The sequence below is a fragment of the Chelmon rostratus genome, chromosome 5 (genome assembly GCF_017976325.1).
Source record: "Chelmon rostratus isolate fCheRos1 chromosome 5, fCheRos1.pri, whole genome shotgun sequence".
Taxonomy (NCBI): Eukaryota; Metazoa; Chordata; class Actinopteri; order Chaetodontiformes; family Chaetodontidae; genus Chelmon; species Chelmon rostratus.
Window position 1 is genome coordinate 9,548,196 of NC_055662.1, and position 23,308 is coordinate 9,571,503.

A 23,308-nucleotide genomic window follows, 5' to 3' on the forward strand; every position below is an offset into this window, starting at 1 on the left:
TCTGATGGTTTTTAAGCTGTTTAGTGAGCATCAAGGGTCCCAGTATTTTCTAATCTGGTTTACAGACTTGAGAGATGTTCGTCTGTCAGACTAGAAATCAAATAATACATTCTCCACAAGGGTCAGAGCTCAATAACAGTGCCTGGTGGAGCTGGTTGAGGTTCAGTTTCTTACCACCGGATATACATTTTTGTACATATTTTAAACCTGTCTTTCTGTCTCTCTCGTTCTCTCTGATTAACCAGGATGAGGGTGTGGTCACTGGAACAGTGCGGGGAGACGTGCGTGGTCCTCCTGGGCTTCCTGACACTGGCAGTGTCAGTAGGGAACCTGTCCACCAGGGGGCTGCAGGTACGCAACACACAGGAAACACCCCAACGTTATGGAAAAATACTGATGACTTACAGTGTTTATGGTTGTTTAACAAACATGAAATCCTTACACTGGATTGTGATGATGAGCTGTCGAAGTATTCTGACGTGTAAGGTTGATCTCTTACCATCCAGCATGCAGTGTTTTGGTGAATTACAGGACAAAAGACTAGATCTAAGGTTTTACGCAGCAATCGTCGGACTCACAGGATGTAGACTGTGGCGTCAGCCTAGAGTTTTCAAAATACCTGTCCTTATGTGAAACAACAACAATAACCTCCGAGTTAGCAAACTACAAGATAATCTGCGCTGAAAATGTCAAGTTACCTTAACACTAACCTGGTTGCGAAGGGTAAACAGGCTAGCAGCTGTTACCTCACTTGTCCGTGTGCACAGGAGCCATCACTGCATCCGGGGGTACAATCCCCAGATACAAAAGTACAACCACGTTATTAAACTTTGTCGAAAAGCCAGTGATAGAAACACTCTATGACTGATATAGTCTTTTAATCCGGACTGTTAACTGGGCTGCTTGGGAGTGAAACACTGCAATCATGTCACTGTTCACCTTTCAGATGATGCTGCATTTAGCAGGCTTTGCTGTCAGAGGCAGCAGTGTGGATTGAAAATGTTCAAAACCAGTCAATGCAAAGAAAAGAGAGGTTGATGGTGAAAACTGGCAGGCAAGGATGAGTAGACTGAGAAATACTAATTCATGCCCATGTTGGAGTATGGAGGAAAGAATCACAAACCTGAATGAGCAGAAATCATCATAGTAAGACCAGACAATGGAGTCAGCATTTTCAAATCAGAATACAGTGAAGAATACATAGTGCTGCAAGCTCACCATTGATCACTTACATCTCTATGTCTGCCTGGTCATCCCACCCTTTGTGCCAAAGTTTAAGAACATGGTTATACAACAAAGGTGTCAATGGAAATATTGCTACTTGTACTTGAGTACTTTGACCAGCCGGTAACTAAATGAGTCAGTTACACTAACATAATTAGTTGCTTTATTATTGATCATCCTTGTGTTTTGAGCCTGTTCTCTAAGCAGGGAGCAGAAATTAATTAATTCATCTACATGATGTCTTGCAAAATTTACACTTTTACAGGTGTCTCTTGCAATAAAGCTAGTTAATGGAAATTTACTCCTTCATTTAGAGGGATATCATGAGGCAGCTTCCATATTTACTTGCACCTCAAATGTCAAACTACAGCTGCAGTCTCAGGACTTCCCACTCTTGTTTACACCAAAGGTACATACAGAGCTCAATAGGAGAGGAGGTCCATCTGCTTGGAAGACTCTGTCATTAAGAGGCATGTTAATGTTATCATGTTAAATGACTTTAAACACTAACATGGACAAGTGGATTTTTTTTATGTTGCTGCCCTCACAAGAAAACTAAAAAAGAAATCACCTGCAAAGTGTAAATACTAACTTAAAAAAAGTCATCTGACCACTGCGATGAGTTGCTGTCACCCTGGTCTGCCGGTCATCTTTCTACCCCAACTCTCTTCTGTCTCTCTCTCTCTCTCTCTCTCTCTCTGTGCCCATCTGTCTCTCTCCCTGTCTCTCTCTCACTTACACTCTATGTCTGGTATTTCCAGTGTCTCTCGCCTTCTCTCGCAGCTGCTCTATCTCACACCTTTAGAAGGAGCTCAGTGCACATTCTAGCGGTCACTCTGATGAATCTGTCTGAATGAAGCCATCGGCCTGAATTAGTGCTGCTCCCGCATATCAGGAATGTTTGAAATGCTGACTGTCTTCACACATTGGAGCCCCAGTACAAAACACTCCAATGCTCATTTACTGTCATTCTGTTCGGCTCTGATGCACTCGGTCCTAACGGTCCAGTCATTGTTGAGCAGTTTTACTCAGAGGAATACTAAAACTGTTACAATTACTGCAACTGCAGACACTGTTACTAACACTACCCACATTTATTCTCCAACAAATACTAGACTGCTTTTACTTCCACAACAGCTTGTACTAATTCTACATTTACTGCGACCATTATGTCCATAACTACTACAGCTGCAGCTGCTACCACCACTACTGTTTTTGTACTACTCCCATTAATGCTTTAACAACTACTTTCTACTGCTGACTCAGCTGCTACTGCTACTTTAGCTTGTTTTACCCATAACTACTCTAACTGCAATGGCAGATGGCCAAAATATGGTTGACTTTAGGTACTTATTGGCCAGTTATAGCATCAGTACTGTGGTCAGCATCAGTGGTCATAAGTGAAGTTTCTGCAGATATAAAGGTTTAAAAAAAAGGAACCAGTCCGTATGAGAATAATTAGTGGGATTATGACAGAATTGAGATTCTGGACCAAATATCCCCAACATGCAACGAAACAAAGCAACCTGCTGTTTGGGAAACAGGTCTGGTCATAGAAATATAGGCTGAATTGTAGCCCAGTTGTGGCCCATGTAAAACCCAGCCTCAGGGCTCAAGGCTATGTTTTGGCTATGGTCGTGCAGAGATATTCTGATGGATTCATCACATAGTCCCTGGTGGTGTGTGGGCCAAATAAACTTGAACTTGATTCGCTATTTGAGCTGAAAAGGTTTGGTGTGTCTGAAAATATTGGCAGATTCAGATGCATCATAAACACAAACAGCTGCTTCTTCATTGGTCTTAATGCTGTTAATATGACTAATGCTACTACTACAACTGCCAGTTGAACCACAACTGTTTGTGTGCGTGTGCATGTGCGTGTGTTTGTGTGTGTGTGTTTGTGTGTGTATGCATGTGTGTGTTTTCAGGAGGATGGCGTGGCGTCGAACAGTCTGGAGGAGGAGCTGGAGGTGACCACTTACTGGTGGGGGGAGTGGGCCAAGTGGACGGCCTGCACTCGTACCTGTGGAGGGGGAGTGATGTCACAGGAGAGACACTGCCTCAAACAGAGGTCAGTCCGTCTGCACAATGCACACAGAGACATACACACACACGCACATACACACACACACACACACACACACACACACACACACACAAACAGATTTGTACTTCTGTACATTTTATGATCTAAATCAGGGTTACCCAAAGTTTTTAATTAAAGAACAGTGTTAGCAAAACATCCACACACAAGATCTTTGTGGAACAATGAGGATACTGTAAGCTTCCTCAAATAAATACATGAGACAAACAAAATGTATAACAATAGATGGAATAGCCCAGTTTCATTGCCAGGGTGTCACATACAGATGCTTCATCACTCCCCTCAGTGTTTCATACAGACACACAAGTGCACTTTAACCTCAGTATGAGATGCACCAGGCTTCATCTAGCTCCACTACAAACCCAGCTTGTTGTCCTCAGATGGCATTGAGTTTTCACAATCTGACTGAGCAGATCTTTGTCCCCACAACAAAAATAATTCATACATATATAAACATTGGCACAATTATCCATCCATTATCTATACACCGCTGAATCCTTTGCAGGGTCACGAGTCTATCCCAGCCATCTCTCGGGCGAAGGCAGGGGACACCCTGGGCAGGTCGTAGGCACAATTATGCATACTGTATATGTATGAACTCATTCACATGCTCAGAGGTTATACTTGCAGTAACAGGAATGGATGCTTAAGCACATTCGTGTACCAGCACATGTGTGTACTTGCACCCTCTACTTGCACACTCATGCATTAAAACAAAGGTATGAAGGATTATATTTCAATGGGGGAAACAGTAACTATTTACTGCAATCAAGAAAATGAGATGATATTGTTTGGAACTTGACAGCTGAATGTTTTATGCCTTGTGGACACCAGAGGTTTTTCAAATTTCAACTGATTTTTAAAACATGCAAGACCACAAACATAATGACAGATTTAACCTATTTTTCATGTTTTAATTCTAAGAATGTACACACCAGACAATTCTGTCAAGATGCAGGACCACACACTTTATACTAAACAATTCCAGAGTGCTGATTCCAGGGACTTCTTACAGAAATTTGCATGATTGAACATGACTTCAGAAGAAAACAAACATGGAGGCGGACTGCTGTCATCAGCTGGCTGCTCTTGTGTGTGTACTAACCGAAAAACAAAAGAGAAAGTTGTGAATGAAGTCATGACTGAGAAGTTGGAATCAACATTGCTTATACATTTAGCATCTCAAGCCGGAGGCGTCGCATCCCAGTCCGCTCGTTCTCATTGACAATTGCAGGTTTCTGCCCAATATTGCATCACTGTTACTTTCACATTACAGGATTTCAATTCAAAATCGAGGAACATTAAGACTATGTCTGTGAACCCCTCGCACTACAGGATGATTTTGGCGGTAAAATAATAATAATAATAATAATAATAATAATAATAATAATAATAAAGTAGATTAATTTAGTAGATCAGTATATTTGGGGTGAACTGCACTTTAAGTTCACACAACATGCATCTTAACCTGAAAGCTTATTATGTTTCATTATCATTTATATCTAATCACTTTTTTTCCCAAATGTGTGCTTTCTATCCAAAGAAAGAAAGTTGCTGCCGGGAAGGACAACATGACCTGTACAGGAACTGCTAAGAAATATCATCTCTGCAACATTAAAGTGAGTCACAGACTTCCAGTTAATTTCTCATCACTTTATTTCACATATGTGTTAAAACAAACACAGTCCCTCTGACTGGCTGACAGCGGAGGACTGTGGTTGCGGCGGGCAGCCTCCAGGCTTGACTGTGTGTAGCTGTTTGAAAGTGAAGCCGGGCGGGGCTCAGAATAATTATGCATTCTCAGAAAACCATCTCAGCGCAAATAAACGCTTAAAAAGAATTTATTTGTACAACATACTGTAAAAACGAGCCTTAATATGTGTGAAAAAGACCTCTTTTAATGGTCTGTGTTGTCTTTCTGCTCTGCAGGAATGTCCTGCCACTGGGAGGAGCTTCAGAGAGGAGCAGTGCTGGTCCTTCAACTCTCAGCTTTACAATGGGAGGAACTACCAGTGGAAACCTCTGTATCCTGGTAATAACACCCATAAAATGCCTCGACAGCTTCTCATTACCCTGTTAAACAGACCAGAGGTGACTGAGGTCTGTGCTTTCTGAACTTCAGCATGCTCTGCACCCAAAACAGTGCCATCCGTTGTCTGACTTCTTAAGACAAATGTTGTCTCCTGATATCCTTTCATGGTTTTATCTCTTTTCAGATGTATCAGCCTTTTAATGCAGTATCCTGTTTTAAAACCTATTAATTAATATCTGAAATTATTTTTTATTAATGCATTTGTTTTAATTTTATTTATTCATTTAGTTTTGACATTAACAACAAAACACAGTGGACACTGAGCAGGTGGTTGGTCGCTGTGTGCTGTGCTGTGTTTTAATCCTTTTTCAGCTCATAGTTTTGGTGTCACAGCACATTTACTGTTTCCAGCTGCAGCAGACACCTGTTTTCAGCAAATAAGCTCTGCTTCGCATTACTCAAGGCATTCAGAGGACGTCTCTGCCCCAGTCAGGGAGCCAACCTCCTTCTTCCCCCTCTTCAGCACATTCTCCAGGGGCCCAACATCCCCCCTCCCCACCTCCACTACCGTCATCAATCAAGGACTTGGGTCAAACTGGCACACTGAAGCTCAGTCAAATTGGGGAACTATTAACCACCAATAACCACAGACATCATCACTCAGGCGTCTATCAGAAATGAGGTGGACACCGTGCGGCTTCCTTAAACATACTGGTGATCTTAAACAGGGTGGCATGGTCAAACACATTGCAGCAATTACAGACCATCTGGTATCTGTCTCAGTAATCTTATATTTGTCTGTTTCCAGCCACAGTCAGTCTCCTCTCCTGTCACAGAATCCCTACAACTAAAATTAGCCCTTTTTAAGTCAGATCATTCGCTAACAAATCCTTTTTATTTAATGGTTTGACAACTGAAAAGAATTTGCATTTAATGTTTTTCGTTGAGACCTGGCCAAACAGCACTACTGGTGTCGCATCACTGATAGAGGATTATCCTCCAGATTTTATTTTGTCAGTCAGTTAGCTAAAACAGGAATGGAGGATGGATTGTAGCCATTTTTTCTGAACAGTTTGTGTGTAATGACATTAAGCTATAATAGCAGTGGTAATGCTTCTGGCTGAAGTAACAGTGATACACAAATAGCAGCAGTTAACAGAAATAATCAGGACAGACTAGTAGCAATAATGGCAGTTGTAGTAGGAGTAATAGTTGCACTAGGAGCAGTGAATAGGAATATGTTGGTAAAAGCAGTATCTGAGTAAAGTATTTTATTGCCAGTGTTAGTCTTTCTAAGACAGTGACCTTTGACCTGTGCTGCTCTCCAGATGACTACGTTCACATCTCCAGTAACCCCTGCGACCTCCACTGCACCACCACCGATGGCCAGAGGCAACTGATGGTGACAGCGCGAGACGGCACTTCCTGCAAATACAGCAGTTACCGCGGCGTCTGCGTGGATGGTAAGTGTGAGGTGAGTCCAGCATCTTCCTTTCTTTGTCCCTGTTTTACTTCCCCTTGAACAGTTTCACTGCACTTCGAGTTTTCAGCACCGCTGAAAGCACCGTGCCAAGTATGTATGACCAACAAACCCACAGGGAGGAAGCTGCTGCAGAAGCATCAATTCTTCCTGACAAACAATGAAAGTGAAAGAGGTGCAAAGTTACAAAATATCCTTAAAACTGACTGAGTATCTTGTACCTAAAAAGAACAACAAGAGAAACCACAAGCAGCTGCCTTAGGTCATTGGGATCTCAAAATTAAATGCACACTGCTTTTTTGTGAGTTTTTATAATACTGTACCCTTAAAATGCCTGCTGTTGTGATACCAGCTTTATGTACACAAAATTCTTCTGTTGGCATACACAATACTTGACTACTAGTTTGAGCCATGGTTTCCCCTGTAGTTCTTTACTGCATTTTCTTGAGATAGAGCAATGATTTATTCGCCAGCACCCCTGTCAAGTTCCATCAAAACTATTTTTACCAAGAGTAGTCATGTTCGGTGAAATAGAGTGTGCAAAACAGTTTTAGACACGAATTAGCACAACAATTGTCTGTTTGTGTTTGTCCATTTTAGAATTCTTTTCTTATTGATGTTTAGTTTGTGAGGCTGCAAAGGCTGCAGGCAGATTATGTAGCACCAGGAACTGTTACACGATGTTATTCCATTACTTTCTGTATGAATTATAAAATATTTTTATTCAATGTTATTTTCTCTTCTTCCACTTTCTGCTTTGCTGCACAGCCCATTGGATGTGATGGAGTATTGTTTTCCTCCAACACGTTGGATAAGTGTGGGGTTTGTCAGGGCGACGGCAGCAGCTGCAGCAGAGTCACCGGGAACTTCCGCCGTGGGGCCATGACGCTGGGTGAGCCTCTGTGTTCAGTTGTCCCATGCTGTCCACCCACAAACAATTTTAATACTCTCATCACTAGATCTGAATTTTATTGTCTGGGTTTCTCTCTAATATACACCCAAAGATTTAGTGAGAAATTCAAATGATTAAAGCCCTTAGGATTGATCAGAACAATATTCCTAGTTAAATCAACAACATGAAATTAAATAAAAAGGAAAAATCAAAAAGCAGCTGACACTGACCTTTTTCTGTTTCCTATCATCAAGGTTACTCTTTCATCACTCAAATCCCTGAGGGATCATGGGACATCCAGATCATTGAGAGGAAGAAGTCAGCTGATGTTCTAGGTGAGTGCTTTCTATTTTCCTGCATGCGTACTAACACACATACTCACAAAAGACAACTTTGCAACAATTAACAATTAACTCTCTTTCAAATGTTTAATGTCTACTTGTAGCTTGATGGAGAAAAGGCAGGACATTTTTGACTCAAACCAGAGTTTCCAGTGTGTTTTGTGCCTCTCATAGTTTTCCCATTGATATTGTTCTCCAGCTGTGACCGACCAGGCAGGCAACTTCTTCTTTAATGGGGCCTACAAGGTGGACAGTCCCCAGAACTTCCACGCAGCAGGAACTGTTTTCAAGTACCGCCGGCCCATGGATGTGTACGAGACCGGGATCGAGTACATCGTAGCCAAAGGTCCTATTGACCAGGCCATCAATATTCTGGTACACCAACCTTCTTCCTCATAATCGCTCGCTTGAACTCCACATTGACCTGTAACGGTTCAATAGAGTGTGTGCATGTTATGTCACATACATGCAGTGACTACAGCAACTCACCACACCAGTTTGAGCTTCTTCTCTCTCTCTCTCTCATGAGTCTTATTGCTATCAAATACAAGTAAAATGCCCCCCAGAAATCCTTGAAAACTGTCAAAAAGGAAAAGGAATGCATGGAAAAAAAAACATATCTCTGGCTCCGCTCCATCAATTTTTGTTGTTTAAATTGTCCATTGTGCGTCCAACAATGTTATAGCAGCGCAACGCTAAATTGGTGGAGTACTCTTTAAAGGCCAGTGGGTGATGCAGAAAGCCCTCTTGTTAATAGTGTTACTCATCTACACCACTTTGTTTAGTTAAGTTTCTTTGCGGGTGTCTGTGAAGAAGATCATCATCACACTGTAATATTCATCTAAAGGTTCTCCAAAACCGCATAAATTACAGAAAAAAGGGAGTATTTGTTGTTGAGGCCTCAGCAGTCTTATTAAACTAATCGTAAAATAAGAAGCCCACAAATTAAAGCTTTGGGCTACTGTTCTTAACTCTTGAACTTAATAAAGGTCACTTTGATTTAGACTACTGACTCATGAGGCAGTTTTTTTTTTTTTTTTTCTGGAGTCTCCAGTGGAGACTGCCAGCACTTGCAGCAACAAAAAGCTCAGAATGTTTCCTGGCAACAGGATGCTGTGATGTTGTTGCAGCTCAGGCTCTGTAGAACATCAGAGATACCCAAAATGTGTGTATCATCTCCTTTTGAAGAGTGCCTGCCAAATGTCTAAGATGTCAATGTAATGCAGACATTATAGTAAGTCTGTGTCTTGAGTTGATTGAGTACATGCCTTGTGTTCCAACAGTGGACATAAATCCCTAATAGTGCCCATGTCACAGGATAGGTTTGATATATCTCTGCAGGATGCTGGAACCCAGAGATCCTCCTTAATGCATTCTGTGACTCCACTGGTTCATCTCTGCTAACAATGAGTTTTTGTCATCAGGCTTTATGATCACATAAGATGTCACAGACATCTAATCTGTAGTGGTCTGGCAGACTCACCTATTAGAGCTAATAGTGTAAAGTCAGCTACGTTCAGCACACAACATGTATGTAATGGAATTTAATACAATAACCCTGCAATCAATACTGCAAGTCCTATGGTACGCTGCTCATTTACATCTTAATACATTGTTTTAAATGTGTATAACCTAACCTACCCTTGACTTGACTGTCCTCTTAACACTCAGGTGTGGAACCAGAACGGCCGCACACCGTACATTACATACGAATACACCGTCCTCCGAGACTCCCTACCACCCGTCCCACCTCCTCCAGTCTACACCGGATCAGACACCTCAGCCGGAGAGATTTCTGTGGAGGTGGGGGGTCCGCTAGCCCCTAACAGCAGTATTTATGACCAGGCAGCCCCTGATGGCCAGTTGGAACCAGGAGGAGCAGAGGGTCAGAAGGGCCAAGAGACCAACGAGGTGTACGAGGAGACAGCAGCCATTGACTGTGACCAGGATGGAGCAGCTGCCCCAAAATTTTCAGGTAGGGACTCTTTATAACACTTAAGATCTGTTTGTGGTGTTTTGTATATTAAACATTTATGAAAGAAGAAAGCAGTCTGAAACCTAAAAGATATTCAATTTACAATGATATCAAACAGAAAAGCACTGAAGGTTTGGCATTGAAAAAATTACTTCAGTGCTATGAGTGCTGCAGTGTCAGGTTGACACTATTTCCAAATGACCTTAAACTTATCTATTCTATTTCTGTACTGTATTTTTTTATTTCTTGTCAGCTGACATATATGCCAATATCTATATATCTGTTAGAAGATAAATGGTCCCTCCTCATATATTGGCTTGGCTCCTCAAGAAAGAAAGCGAGAGAGATTAAGACTATGTTGGAAAGGAAAAGGAGCTGAAAGCAAGAGAAAGTAAGATAGAGAATAAATCAGAAATTGGTTCAGTGGCCCATTGGCAGATGAGACAAAATAGGTCAGATTTTACAGCTGATCCTCTATCTGGCTCTCTTTCTGTGTGTCTGTGACATGGCCCTTTGGAGCTCTGCATTATTCATGGTACAGACACATAAAGAGGATCAGCGGCAGATGAAAAATTCAGAGTTGGTGGTGTTTTTCTCCTGCTGAAAATGGCTGCATCACAAACATGAGCGGTAATGGCCTTGCTGCGGGCTCTCAGCTCACTCAGCTGACTGTAGAGGCCATTACACCACCGCTGTGGGTGGTGAGATGCGATGGAGAGGTGGTTGAAAGGCTCACCATACACTCTTCACAAAGGCTGATGTCTACTGACCAGATACTGAGCACTGACTGAGACAGTTTGGACTGAGTTAATCTGTTTTTGAAATTTCCACTAAAAAATTTACATCGTTATTTTGTTAAATGTATCAATCACAAGTTTCCACAAGACAAATGTAATATTCTTTTACATGAAATGCAAGTTTATTAGCTATGCTTACATTGCATTCCATACAATAGACTGCCATAGAGCAGCATGTGAATAAATCTTACCATTGTGATGCTTATACTATACACAGTTTTCCCCTCTCGTTACCACCTAAGCAGCTTTAACATTGTTGAAATAATTGTTTAAGTACCATCTTGTTCTAACTCTTGACAATGTCTGAACATTCAATAAGTTCAATAATGTTTACACTGAGTGAAAAATGTTCACACACACACACACACACACACACAAATTCCTATGTTTTTCGATGATACGAAGGGTAACATCAAATTTAAATATTAGAGATATCTTGTGCATCAATTTGTACACATTCCTCCAAAATTCAGCCTGATGGGTTTGGTATTTGTGGAAACTTTCAGTCTTTATAACAATTTAAAGTAAAATTCTGTGGATTTAAATAAGTTTTGGTTTGGCCGCAATGGCGCCAAACACCAAAACTACTTTAACATGACCTACAAGATACCAGTTTACTGCAGAAAGCAGACAATGGTCAGGTTACTTTGATGCATATAAACCTGTTTGAGTATAATTTTGTACAATTCAAAAAGGCGACTTACAACAGAGTCTTTAGGAGGCCTGTTGTATTAGTTTCCATTACATTATGTGGAATATCAACATTTGGGCTTTGACTTTTGATTTCTCCATATTATGATGTGTTCAGACATCAAAAGCTACAAAGAAACAGGAAGTATTGAGAAAAAAGTTGGTTGTGTTCCTTCCCACAGGAAGCAAATGTGGACCAGAAAACAGCTGCAAAGTTTTCCAGTCCAAGTTGAATATGAAATTACGTTCTCAAGTGCAAATATAACCAAAAGCTACATCACAGATTGTACTTGTAAGATAAATCAATTTGCTCTCCAAGCATAGCTGAATTTTTCCACTTTGATTCATCAGAGGGAAACAGCAGTCATACAGGCAGCACTGCCAACCCTGCCCCTGCTGGTGGCCCCCTGGATACGGGTCCAGGCTCCCCAAACCTCATCTGGAGGGTTCTACTGGATGGCCGAATCAGCCCAGATGAGCTGCTCATCAACATCTCAACCAATCAGCTGCTGACAGAGGGAGACAGTTTGTTCTCGTCAGAGGTGGGACCAGTAGAGGTGGACCAGAGCAGCCTGGAGCAAGACGGGCAGTTTGGTCTCAACGACACGCTGGAATTTACTCTGGGGCGAAAGCGCAACGACAGCGGCGACAGTTCCTACCAGAACAAAACAATGCAGAGCAGTGGGAGGACCTCCAGCCGCTCCAACAGAACCAGGTAATCCAACAGAGACCAGGTGATACAACAGAGCACAGGTAAAAACCGTCAAGATGAAGTACAGCAGAGGTTCACGCTTCACAGCTTCAGTCAGGTTTGGGCTCACAGAAAACTGTTTCCCCTTAGGCTTCAGGTTAAGGTCACACTGGGCCTCAATGTTCAGACATTGTCAAGCCCCTGGGTCTGCTGATGGCTGAGGGAAATATGCTGCAGGCTCTGCGAGAAGCAGGCTGGGCGGCGTGGACACTTGTTTTCCTCTGAAGAGACGTAGCCAGAGGAAGTGGAAGTTAGACAGAAAGGCAGACAGGTTGTCAAAACAGTTAGACTACGGTAGATACATGCAGCAAGGCAGTTAGGTAGACAGACAGTTTAGCAGTTAGGCAGGCAGACTGACAAACAGGTGGACTGACCTGTGGAGACAGGTGGACAGGCAGACGGAAAAGGTAGTAAAGCAGTGAGACAGACTATACTGACAGGTAGGTACATATACAATGAGTAAGACAGTTAGACTGGTAGATAGACAGGCTGTAGGGCAGGCAGACAGGTAGACCTGGCAAGTTTTGCATTCATCATATTCATAATTCTTGTTGGCTTCCCAGCTCTGTGTCCAAACACGGCTTCACCAGTTCTGCAGCCAGCAGCTATAAAACACACGATGACACACCCTTTCCTCTGAGAGACAGAGAGAGGAGAGGAAACGAGCTGAGCAGAGGACCGGCGGGGGGGGGGGGGGGGGGGGGGGGGGGGTTATGTGGATACAGCCACACACAGAAACAAATAAAGGTATTTGCAAGAAAAGTGAAAAATACGATGCAGAGGGGGAGAGTGTGCTGTCAGAATATAGTCACCTCTGGGGAGAAAATAATGTGCAGGAATCAGTCTGGCTTACATGGACAGATGCCGGCGAGGTATAACTCAAAGTGGCTGTGATTTTCAAATAAACGTCTGGCGGCTGGCGGAGGTGGAGGGAAAAGCCGGTGTTATGACAAGAATGTGCACATGACTTTTATGTGATGTGATGAAAAAACAAAGTGCATCTGCCAGGATGCAGGCTGGGAATCAGCTGTCACTCTGTGGTCTCTCCTCTGAGGCCCAGGAGTGAGTGTGTGTGTGTGTGTGTGTGTGTGTGTGATTCGGGATCTATACGAATGGGTATCCTTAAATATCCTTTAAGAATAATTAAAAAATATTCGTATGTTGAACTACTCCTGCATTATAATCCACGTCTACACTGACCACTGACTATGGCTAAATATTTGCATGACACAGATATAAATGCTGACACAGCTACTACTCAAGTTTTCCTTTCCTCATATGTTTGTGGTGTGTGTGTGTTTATGCATGTGTCTATTTGTGCATTTGTGTGTGTGTTTGTGGGGGTAACAGAGGAAATCAAAGGATCTACCAGAAGAACCTGAAGCTGAGTGCTGCTGACATGTACCGCTGGAAACTTTCCTCTCAGGAGCCCTGCAGCATGACCTGCTCTATCGGTACATGCACACATATGCACACGCACACAATAATGCTTCATGGGTTGCTGGATTCAGAAGTTTCTTATCTCATATCATATATTCACATCACCCTCTTAAAAGCCGATGAAGATCGGCAGCATCTGATCAAAACTTAAACCCAACAGACTGCAGACCAGGTCGCTGTAACAAACCGAGGCTCTAGTTTGGTGCAGTGCACATTTGGTGCTTACAAATTTCACTTTCTGTACGTTTACATTTTGACTTATGACTCAAACACAGGTGTGAATATTAACATTAATACTAACTGTGTTCAATTTAATTAGAATAATAAACTGAATTTCCATCGTATTTTTTAAACAGGGTTAAGAGACAAAGAGACAGACAATACAAATATGCTAAAACAATCCAAATCCCTAAAAACACAAACTTTCCATTTTTACTGCTGCCAACTGAGTCTTCTGTGTGCACCTTCTTGCTAGTGAGTGTTTGTGTTTAATTTCAGAATAACATCTTCTGTCATATAAAGCACATGCAGTTCTGTTTTCTTGTGTTTGAAATGTTCTGTATAAATAAGTTTTCCTTGCCATCAGCTTGTTGTTTGTTGCGCACAATCCAGGAGTGTCAAAGTCCTTCGTCACATGTATTCGCTATGATGGTGTCGAGGTCCACGATATGTACTGTGATGCTCTGACCCGACCAGAGCCGGTCCACGACTTCTGTATTGGGAGGGAATGTCAGCCCAGGTACAATCCACTGAAAACATTTGTAGGAACCAGAAATTATTCAGACTCTCTAACAGGACATTGTGCACTGCACTTCTTGTCTTTCAGATGGGAAGCAAGCAGCTGGAGCGAGTGCTCCAGGACCTGTGGGGAGGGTTTCCAGTTTCGTCAAGTTCGCTGTTGGAAGATGCTGTCGCCGGGCCTGGACAGCTCGGTCTACAGTGACCTCTGCACCATGGCCGACTTGGAGAGACCTGTGGAGAGACGGCCCTGCAAGAGCCCCGCCTGCGGTCCCCAATGGGAGGTGGCTGAGTGGACTGAGGTCCGTAGTGATTTCCCCTGCTGAGAATAAAACATTAGAGCAAGTAAACAAACAGAGGAGTTGTGTGTTTTCACATCTTTATAGTACTTGTGGCTTTGTTCACTACTGATAAGGTCATTAAACTGTCAGTTATTCGTTTTTCTACATTCTCCTCTTTTTGCAGCCAATGTGAGCAAATGTATTTCTCTGTCACCAGTTGCTCAGCTTTTTTTCCTTTTTATAATTGTTTTTGAACCAACCTCCATCATTCAGAGGGAGTGTCATTTTGCAGCGCAGACATCTCTCTCGCTCCTGTCTGCCTCAGGTTCAGCAGCTTGTGGTCTGATTGTGGTCACTGATGGATTCTCCAGAGACACTTACCAGACACCAAAAAAAACCTTGATGTGATATGAGCCACTGAGGTTTGAAAAACAGAAAAATGAGTGACATGTACAACTAGGTGATCATTCCTTCTCTTTGGCGCAGTGCAGTGTTTGAACATCTCTACATTCAGATAGAATCAGCTGTTCTCTCTCTTCTGCCATTGTGGTGCTGAAGTCTGTATCTTGCTAATCACAATAGCACACTAGCTGATGTATTCTGTACGTACTGTATGTAAATGTATCCATGTCGTGGAGGCACCCATAGTGCGCACTCAGTGGAAACAAGGTTCTGCTTTGGGGACAACAAATGTATCTGTCCTTCTAAGTTAATCATTATCCCTCCAGATTCTTTGTTTCTTGTCTTTTCCAGCAGATTTCAGCAAAACTTCTCAAAGTGATTCAAAAATGGCTCCAAATAAAGTCAACTGCAGGAGGTTGGCTTCACTTAGCAGCAACAATATTATACTGTGTGGGCTTTTCTAAAGGAACCTGACTTTCCAACAGTGACCTGATAACAAACCTGTTTCACCTTCACTCATCCTGACACAAGTGTTTATGTTCTGGTGATCTCTGGTGGTCTCTGTGTGCCTCTCCCTGATCCAGTGTCCTGCTAAATGTGGCCGCAAAGCCCAGGTGACTCGCGATGTCCGCTGCTCTGATGAGACCAGACCATGTGACCCAATGACCAAACCACCAAACATCAAAAACTGTACCGGTCCGCCCTGTGAACGCCACTGGACCGTGTCCGAGTGGGGGCCCGTGAGTGTCTTTACTTTCCATATACACAGCACTGCATGCCTGTGCCCATGAGTGACAATAACATATACAGTATGACAATATACGTGTGTTCTGTATTTTATCACCATTAGCTGGTACCAGGGTACAGTAGTACCCTGTAGGGTACAACGTTTTTGAGCTTGAGTGTTTTTGCAAAGGAACAGCTTGCCTGTCCCAGCTGTTTTTCCTTCAGTGAAAAACTATTGTGCCACAGTGTGAATTTATGGTTTGTATTATGTTGCACAGACACGTGTAGTTCCTAATGTTCCATTCAAAGTCTAAGTCTGGAAACTCACAGGTCTGATTTACAACCATGGAGTCCAACCAGGCACAAACATGGACAGATATGAGATTGTCTTTGCACAAAGTAAAAATATTATTCCCCATGCAACAGCTAATGTTACATCAGTAATATTTATTGTCATTTAGAAAATGACGAACTGCGAGCACATGCACCTTTGCATGTTTAATGTATTCTGCTTTACTGTTTTATTATGTGCATATGTGCAGTCCAGCAGAAGCAATATAACACCTTGCAGTAAATCAGAGGGTGTTTGTATTATTATGCCCCCCTCATATACAGTAAATTTTGTGGATTAAGCATCACAACTACCAACATCCTCAAAATAAACAACATTTTGAATCAAAAATGAAAGATTATATCTTTGAGTGTGTCGGTACTCCTTTGAGTAACGTGTGCATCAGTTTGATTTTACTTTTGATTGATTTGATTGATTGATTGATTGATTGATAGTTGATTTTAATTGGTTCTACCAAATTATATGAGAAAAGACATTCCAAATCATACTGTATTCTTGCTTCTCATATCTATGCATGCAGTGTATTTTGGTTTTATTTGTCCTGTTTGTTTTTTTTTTATTATATTTCTGCTTTGAAACCATCATCATGAGCAGGTAGATAGCAGGTGTGCCAGCTGATAGGGTCATAGGTCGAAATGTTTGTCAAACCAAACATCTGTGGGTGCCTAAATAACCCACAGAACACGAATAGGTGCTTTAAATTCAGTAAATAATCAACTCTGGTAACTTGTGTTGGCTCAAAGGAATGATCAGACTTCCTGTGATGTATTTTAAATGAAAGTGACATGATGTTATCTGATGTGACGTGACATGATGTGTTTTGTCTTTTCCTCCGACGTGATGTGATGTGACATGATGCCATTTCACTACATGTGATGCTTCCTTTTTGTTTAATATGATGTGAGGCAACCTGACTTGACTTCATGTGACAGTGTTTGACTTTGAGCTGAATGACAAAGTTTGGCTGAAGGTGACAGTGATGACTACCGGACTGCTTCCTCTTAATCATCGGTCATCCTGTTTTACCTCTGGCCCTCATTGTTGCAGTGCTCGGGGTCGTGTGGCCAGGGGAAGATGGTGCGTCATGTGTACTGCAAGGCTCCGGAGGGTCGCGTGGTTCCTGAGAACCAGTGCTCTGCGGAGAACAAGCCGCTGGCCATCCACCCTTGTGGGGAGAGAGACTGTGCTCCACACTGGCTGAGCCAAGACTGGGAGAGGGTGAGGCCGCGTCACAGTGTTGAAATTAACTAATTACCTGTTTATCAGTAGACTGGAAACACTTGGTCAATTAGTTGATGTGTTGATTCACAGAGAATTAACAAATACTTTGACAACTGATTATTGGTTAAGTCATTTTTTTTGCAAAAATGTTGAACATTCTTGCGGTTCATCATCTGAAATATGAGGATTTGCTGCTTCTCTCTGTTTTATATTATTGTAAATTGAAAATCTTGTGCTTTTCTGGAGTGTTAGGGTTAGCATTTTGTAGACATCATAAAGTCTAAAATTAAGCTGTCATGGCTGGTTGGAGTATCCCATACTTTTATACTACTCCATATCAGCAAGAAAACGCTTTGTTGGCTGTGTGAAGAAACTTTGAAATGCAGAAAGTCCCTTCAGTTGTCTGGAAGAGGATGGACAAAGTCAGAACTGAATACTGACAATATTGTGTTTTTGTCTCCAGTGTAACACAACCTGTGGTCGTGGCGTGAAGCGAAGGACTGTCCTGTGTGTCGGCATCAGTGCAGGAAAGTTCCAGATCTTTGATGATGTGGCGTGTGGAGGTGGCGAGAAGCCCGAGGAGGAAAACACCTGCTTTGAGAGGCCGTGCTTCAAATGGTACACCACCCCCTGGTCTGAGGTGAGGCCAACACGGTACACACACTTCTCTCTGATATGGAGAGTGGATGATGATGTGTTCCCTTGCAGGACTCTGGGTGAAGACACACTGCTGTAAAGGGATGAACTAAGTCATAGTTGCTCAACACACTAAATGAATGCCGCACCTAAAGCTTGTTGAAAAAATCTTTTGAGTGTCAAATACTCACCAGCTTCAGTCTTGAAAAATGCCTCTGAAAACTGTAGCTTGGACTGACAGAAATTACAATTTGTTCCAATGAGATCCAGATAAACAGGTAAAAGTATTAAACCATCCTTTGAAACTTTTCAAACCATCCCTGCACCACAATCCATCAATTTCCTGAGTCCATCAGTGGTGTGTCACGACAGTGTTGTCCTGTGTGTCCTCAGTGCACTAAGACATGTGGCGTGGGTGTGAGGATGAGGGATGTGAAGTGTTACCAGGGCAGAGAGCTGGTCCGAGGCTGTGACCCCCTCACCAAACCGGTGTCCAAGCAGACCTGCACCCTGCAGGCATGCCCCACTGAGCCTCCAGGTAACACCTCAGGAAGCCAGCCCCCAGAGGCTTCCATGCACACACACACACACACACACACACACACACACACACACACAAACAGTCTGTAACTGTGAACTGAAACACAGTTAGTTTGTCTCAGTTCAGGTTTAAGTGTAGTTAACAGCAGTATGGTTGGCTAGCTCAGCTCAGTCGATATGACTGGGCAGAGGATTGTGGGTCGGAACAGCCAGAAAAGCATGCATGCTTGCAAAATGTGACCGGATATGATTGGACAGCCTGGTATTTTTTGCATTTGTTATACTATTTTTTGGGACATTCTGGCAGACTTAATAGTGTGGTCGTATGGGTACTGAATGCAACACATAGGACAAGGGATGTGTCATGAACAGTATTGTTTTGGTGTCAAAGGTAGCCACAGGTATCTTAACCTGGTTCTGGGTTTAGATTGAACTGCTCTGAAATCGTGTGCATGAACTCCACCATGTGTGAACTGTGTCCCAGATGAGAGCTGCCAGGATCGTCCCTCCACCAACTGCCTGCTGGCACTGAAGGTCAACCTGTGCAGCCACTGGTACTACAGCAAGGCCTGCTGCCACTCCTGCCGCGCCGTACGACCTCCAACCTCCTAGTCCAGGACAGCACAGCCTGTCTCCACCCCAACTCTAACTCCATCATGAGGAAAGAAATGGGTACGTTTGTGTACATGTGGTACTACAGTTACTGTGAACAATGGGAGGAAACTAAAAGTCAGAATTGGAAGCTCGTACTTGTTTTTAAGAAGCAGAGCTTGGATTTACATGGTTCTGTCAGTTGGGTAGTAACAAATTATCTAAAATTATATCTTGATATCAGACAAAAACAGTTTGTTAGTGCTGTTGATGCAACATTAACTGCAATATTCACACTTTTGTCATTTAGTTGCTCTTTTTCTTGTTTCTTTTCCTTTTTCTAAACACAGAATGTAATGACTTTTCATGTTTATTTGCAATAAATTTAGAAACAAACTGGCAAACTTCTCTATTACTCAAAGTCCAGATTAGTTCCTTCTTGTGTGGAGAGGATTTCTAACATATTAACATTACAGTGTGTATGGACCTTTAGTCAAACATGAAATCACCTGCAGCAGCCTTCTGCCTCGAGACCTCTGAAACAATTCAAAACAGATCCAGGAAACATGCATTAAATTAAGTTAAGAACAGAACCATGTACAATATATCTCAAGTCCTCATGCGGGCCCTGAGCCCCATGTTGAGCCCCATGGCTGCCCCTTCCCCTCACTCCTTCACACCATCATAGAATTCTCATTATGTGCATCAAAGATGAAGGCAGTTGTTATCAGCTGTTAGTTGGGGACAAAGTGGAGCAGACACCCAAATGGTCTTACAGACCTCCATCATCACTTAGCAGCATGATCTTAATGTGTTCATTGCTGCAATGAAGAGATATATTAAATTATTTCTCAACGGAATATACTGCATGACTAGAATATTTAATACAGGTACTGTTTACGAAATATTATTTAATTGTGTTTCAGTTTGGTGTCTGGCATGTAAAAAGTTTATATTTTCATTCCACCACTTGCCGCCTGGCACCATGCCGGTACGCCTGCAGGATGTGGAAGCATATTTATTAGTCATAGCACATTTTCATTTATCGTGACGCTCCTGATGCCAGCCGATGGTTATTCATCGGGTCAACTGATGCCAGTTCTGGTCTGTGTGTGTGACAGAGGAGGAGAGAGTACAAACACAGAAAGAAACATTCCTGACACTTGAAATATTGTTGAAGTGTATTCAGACGTGTACATGTATGTCTCATTTTTAACTATTGTGTACTGTGTTTTTATATAACTGATACCTCTTTGTACAAAACTAAGTATGGCAATTGTGTACTGTTGATAATAAACTGAAAAACTTATGGTACTGACTTGTATTTCAATTAAATAACAGTTCAAATGAACATATTTGTCTCTTTCTCATTTTAATATGAATTGTTAAAGTTATTCAGAGAATGTTGGCCTAGCACATTTCTCTCAAACATGAAGTTTAATGAGAAAAATTTTTTTAAAAAGGCAAAGAGCCAGGAAAAGCTGGCCTACTTAGATCCATAAACTATATTATATACCTTCATACAGTATGCCGTCTTGAATTTTATAGTTTTTGTTCACCCTTATTTAACCAGGATGACCTCTTGAGATCTAAATCTCTTTGTCAAGAGAGTCCTCTCCAAAATGGACACAATTATAATACACATAACACAAAGATTATGCACTAAAGAATTAGAGAGTAGGTACGGAGTAGGAAGAAAAGATTCAAAAGGATTGATGCAGACAAATAAAAGGCATCTAAATCATGCCATGAAATAATAATAATAATAATGTGTTGCTCTGCATTGTATTTCTCTCAGAAGGCATAACACAGATACCAAACAGTTTTGCATCTTTTTATTAGCACTGTAAATGAAGTGACTTTCACACACAGAGCAGCTATAGTAGATTCAGGTTTGCAGCTGACGCCCCCTGCTGGTGAGTGTGACATCATCAAACCACTCATCTGAAGTACAGGATATAGAAACACATCAGCCACTGAAGCAGAGAGGAAACAAAAGAGGAAACAGTTTTAGTCTTTGCTAACAATATTTGTCAGAATAATAAAGTGGACTGATTCTTCTTCGGGAACTTTAAAATAAGTGTACAACATGCAGCTTCATCTCCAATACATCCTGCACGGATATGTGCATTTTAAGTTACAGACTGGTGGAGAAGAATAAACAGCTACAGAACTGATTTTAAAAAACTTGGGTCGCCGTGCAAAACATAAATTAAACAGAATGTGATCATTTGCTAATCCTTTCTGACATATACTCAATTGAAAACAGTAAAAAGACAATATATTTAACGTTTGACCTCATCAGCTTCATTGATTTTTGTAAATATCTGCTTATTCTGAATTTGATGCAGCAACACGTTTCAAACACGTTGGGACAGGAGCAACAAAAGACAGAAAGATGTGGAACGCTCCAAAAACACCTGTTTGGAACATTCCACAGGTAAACAGGTTGATTGGTAACAGGTGATAGTATCATGATTGAGTATGAGAGGAGCATCCTGGAAAGGCTCAGTCGTTCACAATCAAGGATGGAGCGAGGTTCACCACTTTGTGAACATGATTGGATAAAGGATGTTACTACATGAACTCTGGAACACTTTGTAAAATAAATGTTTTACACACCGTCCCAACTTTTTTGCAATCAGGGTTGTAGTTAAAAAAATATGAACTTCATCACATCATTTCCATCTTGATCTTATCTCTTTGGTTATATATTGTAGATATTGTGCACTCACAAGTTTGTCACCACTGAGGGTAGTCCAAGAAAGATCAGTTACTGATTATAAAGCATTACATTTATCTTGTTCAAGGTACTGACATTTTTTAAATAAGCAATTCAGCTACAAATTAACATTCAAATTAGTGTTTAACTTCTCAACAGTGAAATGGCAAATTCAGACTTCACAATATTTTTGAAATGGTCACGACAGAAAAAGCAACTGGGACCTCTGCTCTGTTTCACACCTTGCAGCACCAACTACCAGGGCCGTGTTCAGTTGTGTGGCGTGAGGTGGCACTGGCCACCTCTGAAATCTGATTGGCCACCCCAGGGCCTTAGGTCAAACAAACTGACTAGTATTTTTAAATGTGTATTGTTTTCTTTTGTACGTAGTCTGCTTTTGGAAGTACTTAATTGCTTTTTGATGACTTAAAGGAAGAAACGTATGGAAGCTTTATATTGGTTGGTAGGGATCATTATCTTTTCGTAAAAATGTAAACATGGTTATGTATGAAATTGTAATATAAGTAATTTAAGTAAATATGAGAAATTGTAAATTAATTTGTAAATTTTCTAATCCCAGTCAAAAAGGACTGGACACACCACTGCCAACAGCATTCTTCCTCTTTCACTTCGCCCTGTTTATGGTTGAAGAGCACAATGTGATTCTATTGGTCACCATACCAACACGCCATGGAGTTTAACACACTCAGCAAGAGAAGGCAAATGTGTCATGTCCCAAATCCCAAATCCATTTAACAAATTAATAACCATAGCAAATTGTTTTAATATACAAGTATGTGTGAGAAAAACAAGAATTTAAACACAATTTGCAATTTTGTAATAGCAGGAATTTATAATATGTCCCATGTTCCAAAGATTTTTTCAGCCCATCCCTACCAGAAAAAATGGCCATATAGGTCCAGTGTGCAAGCAAGTTATTATGGCCTATATTTGCATTTATTGTTAGGCAGCGTCCTCCAGCGACTTAGCACTCATCTCAGGAGCAAAGGAAAACGTCAGGTAAGATGGTATAAAGAGCGAGAGAGTCCGAATCTGTAGGAATGTGCAAACATCCACAGGACTCATCAGGAGACTGCTGCTTGTCTCCCATGTGAAACCAAAAGCCAGCGTTGACATATTTGAAGTTGCATCATGTATGTAAAAGTAACAAACTTATTTTAATCCATGATCTTTTCCTAAACCAAAACACGTAGGTCAGGTGCCTGAACCTACAGAAGCTTTAACAATATGAGGACAAAGGTATGGTATGGCGTAGGTCTGCATACGTGTGTGTGTGACTCATGGTCAGTGTCTGCTGAGCAGAACGTGTTGCTACTGGAGGACACTGTCTATGAGTCTATACAGGTCTTATT

General features: G+C 41.7%; 1 protein-coding gene across 1 annotated transcript; it reads left to right on the forward strand.

Moving 5' to 3' along the window:
* The first annotated feature begins 246 nt into the window (after window positions 1-246).
* On the forward strand, window positions 247-19,234 carry adamtsl2 (ADAMTS-like 2). The gene is made up of 18 exons (XM_041937755.1): window positions 247-351; window positions 3,153-3,295; window positions 4,872-4,947; window positions 5,258-5,360; window positions 6,689-6,834; window positions 7,609-7,732; window positions 7,987-8,067; window positions 8,273-8,448; window positions 9,745-10,048; window positions 11,887-12,250; window positions 13,637-13,740; window positions 14,339-14,465; window positions 14,553-14,766; window positions 15,732-15,887; window positions 17,273-17,443; window positions 17,910-18,086; window positions 18,476-18,620; window positions 19,107-19,234. Exons 1-18 carry the CDS (start codon window positions 247-249, stop codon window positions 19,232-19,234), a joined length of 2,844 nt encoding a protein of 947 aa, XP_041793689.1.
* Window positions 19,235-23,308: the final 4,074 nt, after the last annotated feature.

Coding starts and splice junctions, on each gene's coding strand:
- adamtsl2 (XM_041937755.1), top strand. CDS start 247: ATGAGGGTGTGGTCACTGGAACAGTGCGGGGAGACGTGCGTGGTCCTC. Junction 13,741..14,338: donor CAGCATGACCTGCTCTATCG/GTACATGCACAC, acceptor CGCACAATCCAG/GAGTGTCAAAGTCCTTCGTC. Junction 15,888..17,272: donor CCGTGTCCGAGTGGGGGCCC/GTGAGTGTCTTT, acceptor TCATTGTTGCAG/TGCTCGGGGTCGTGTGGCCA.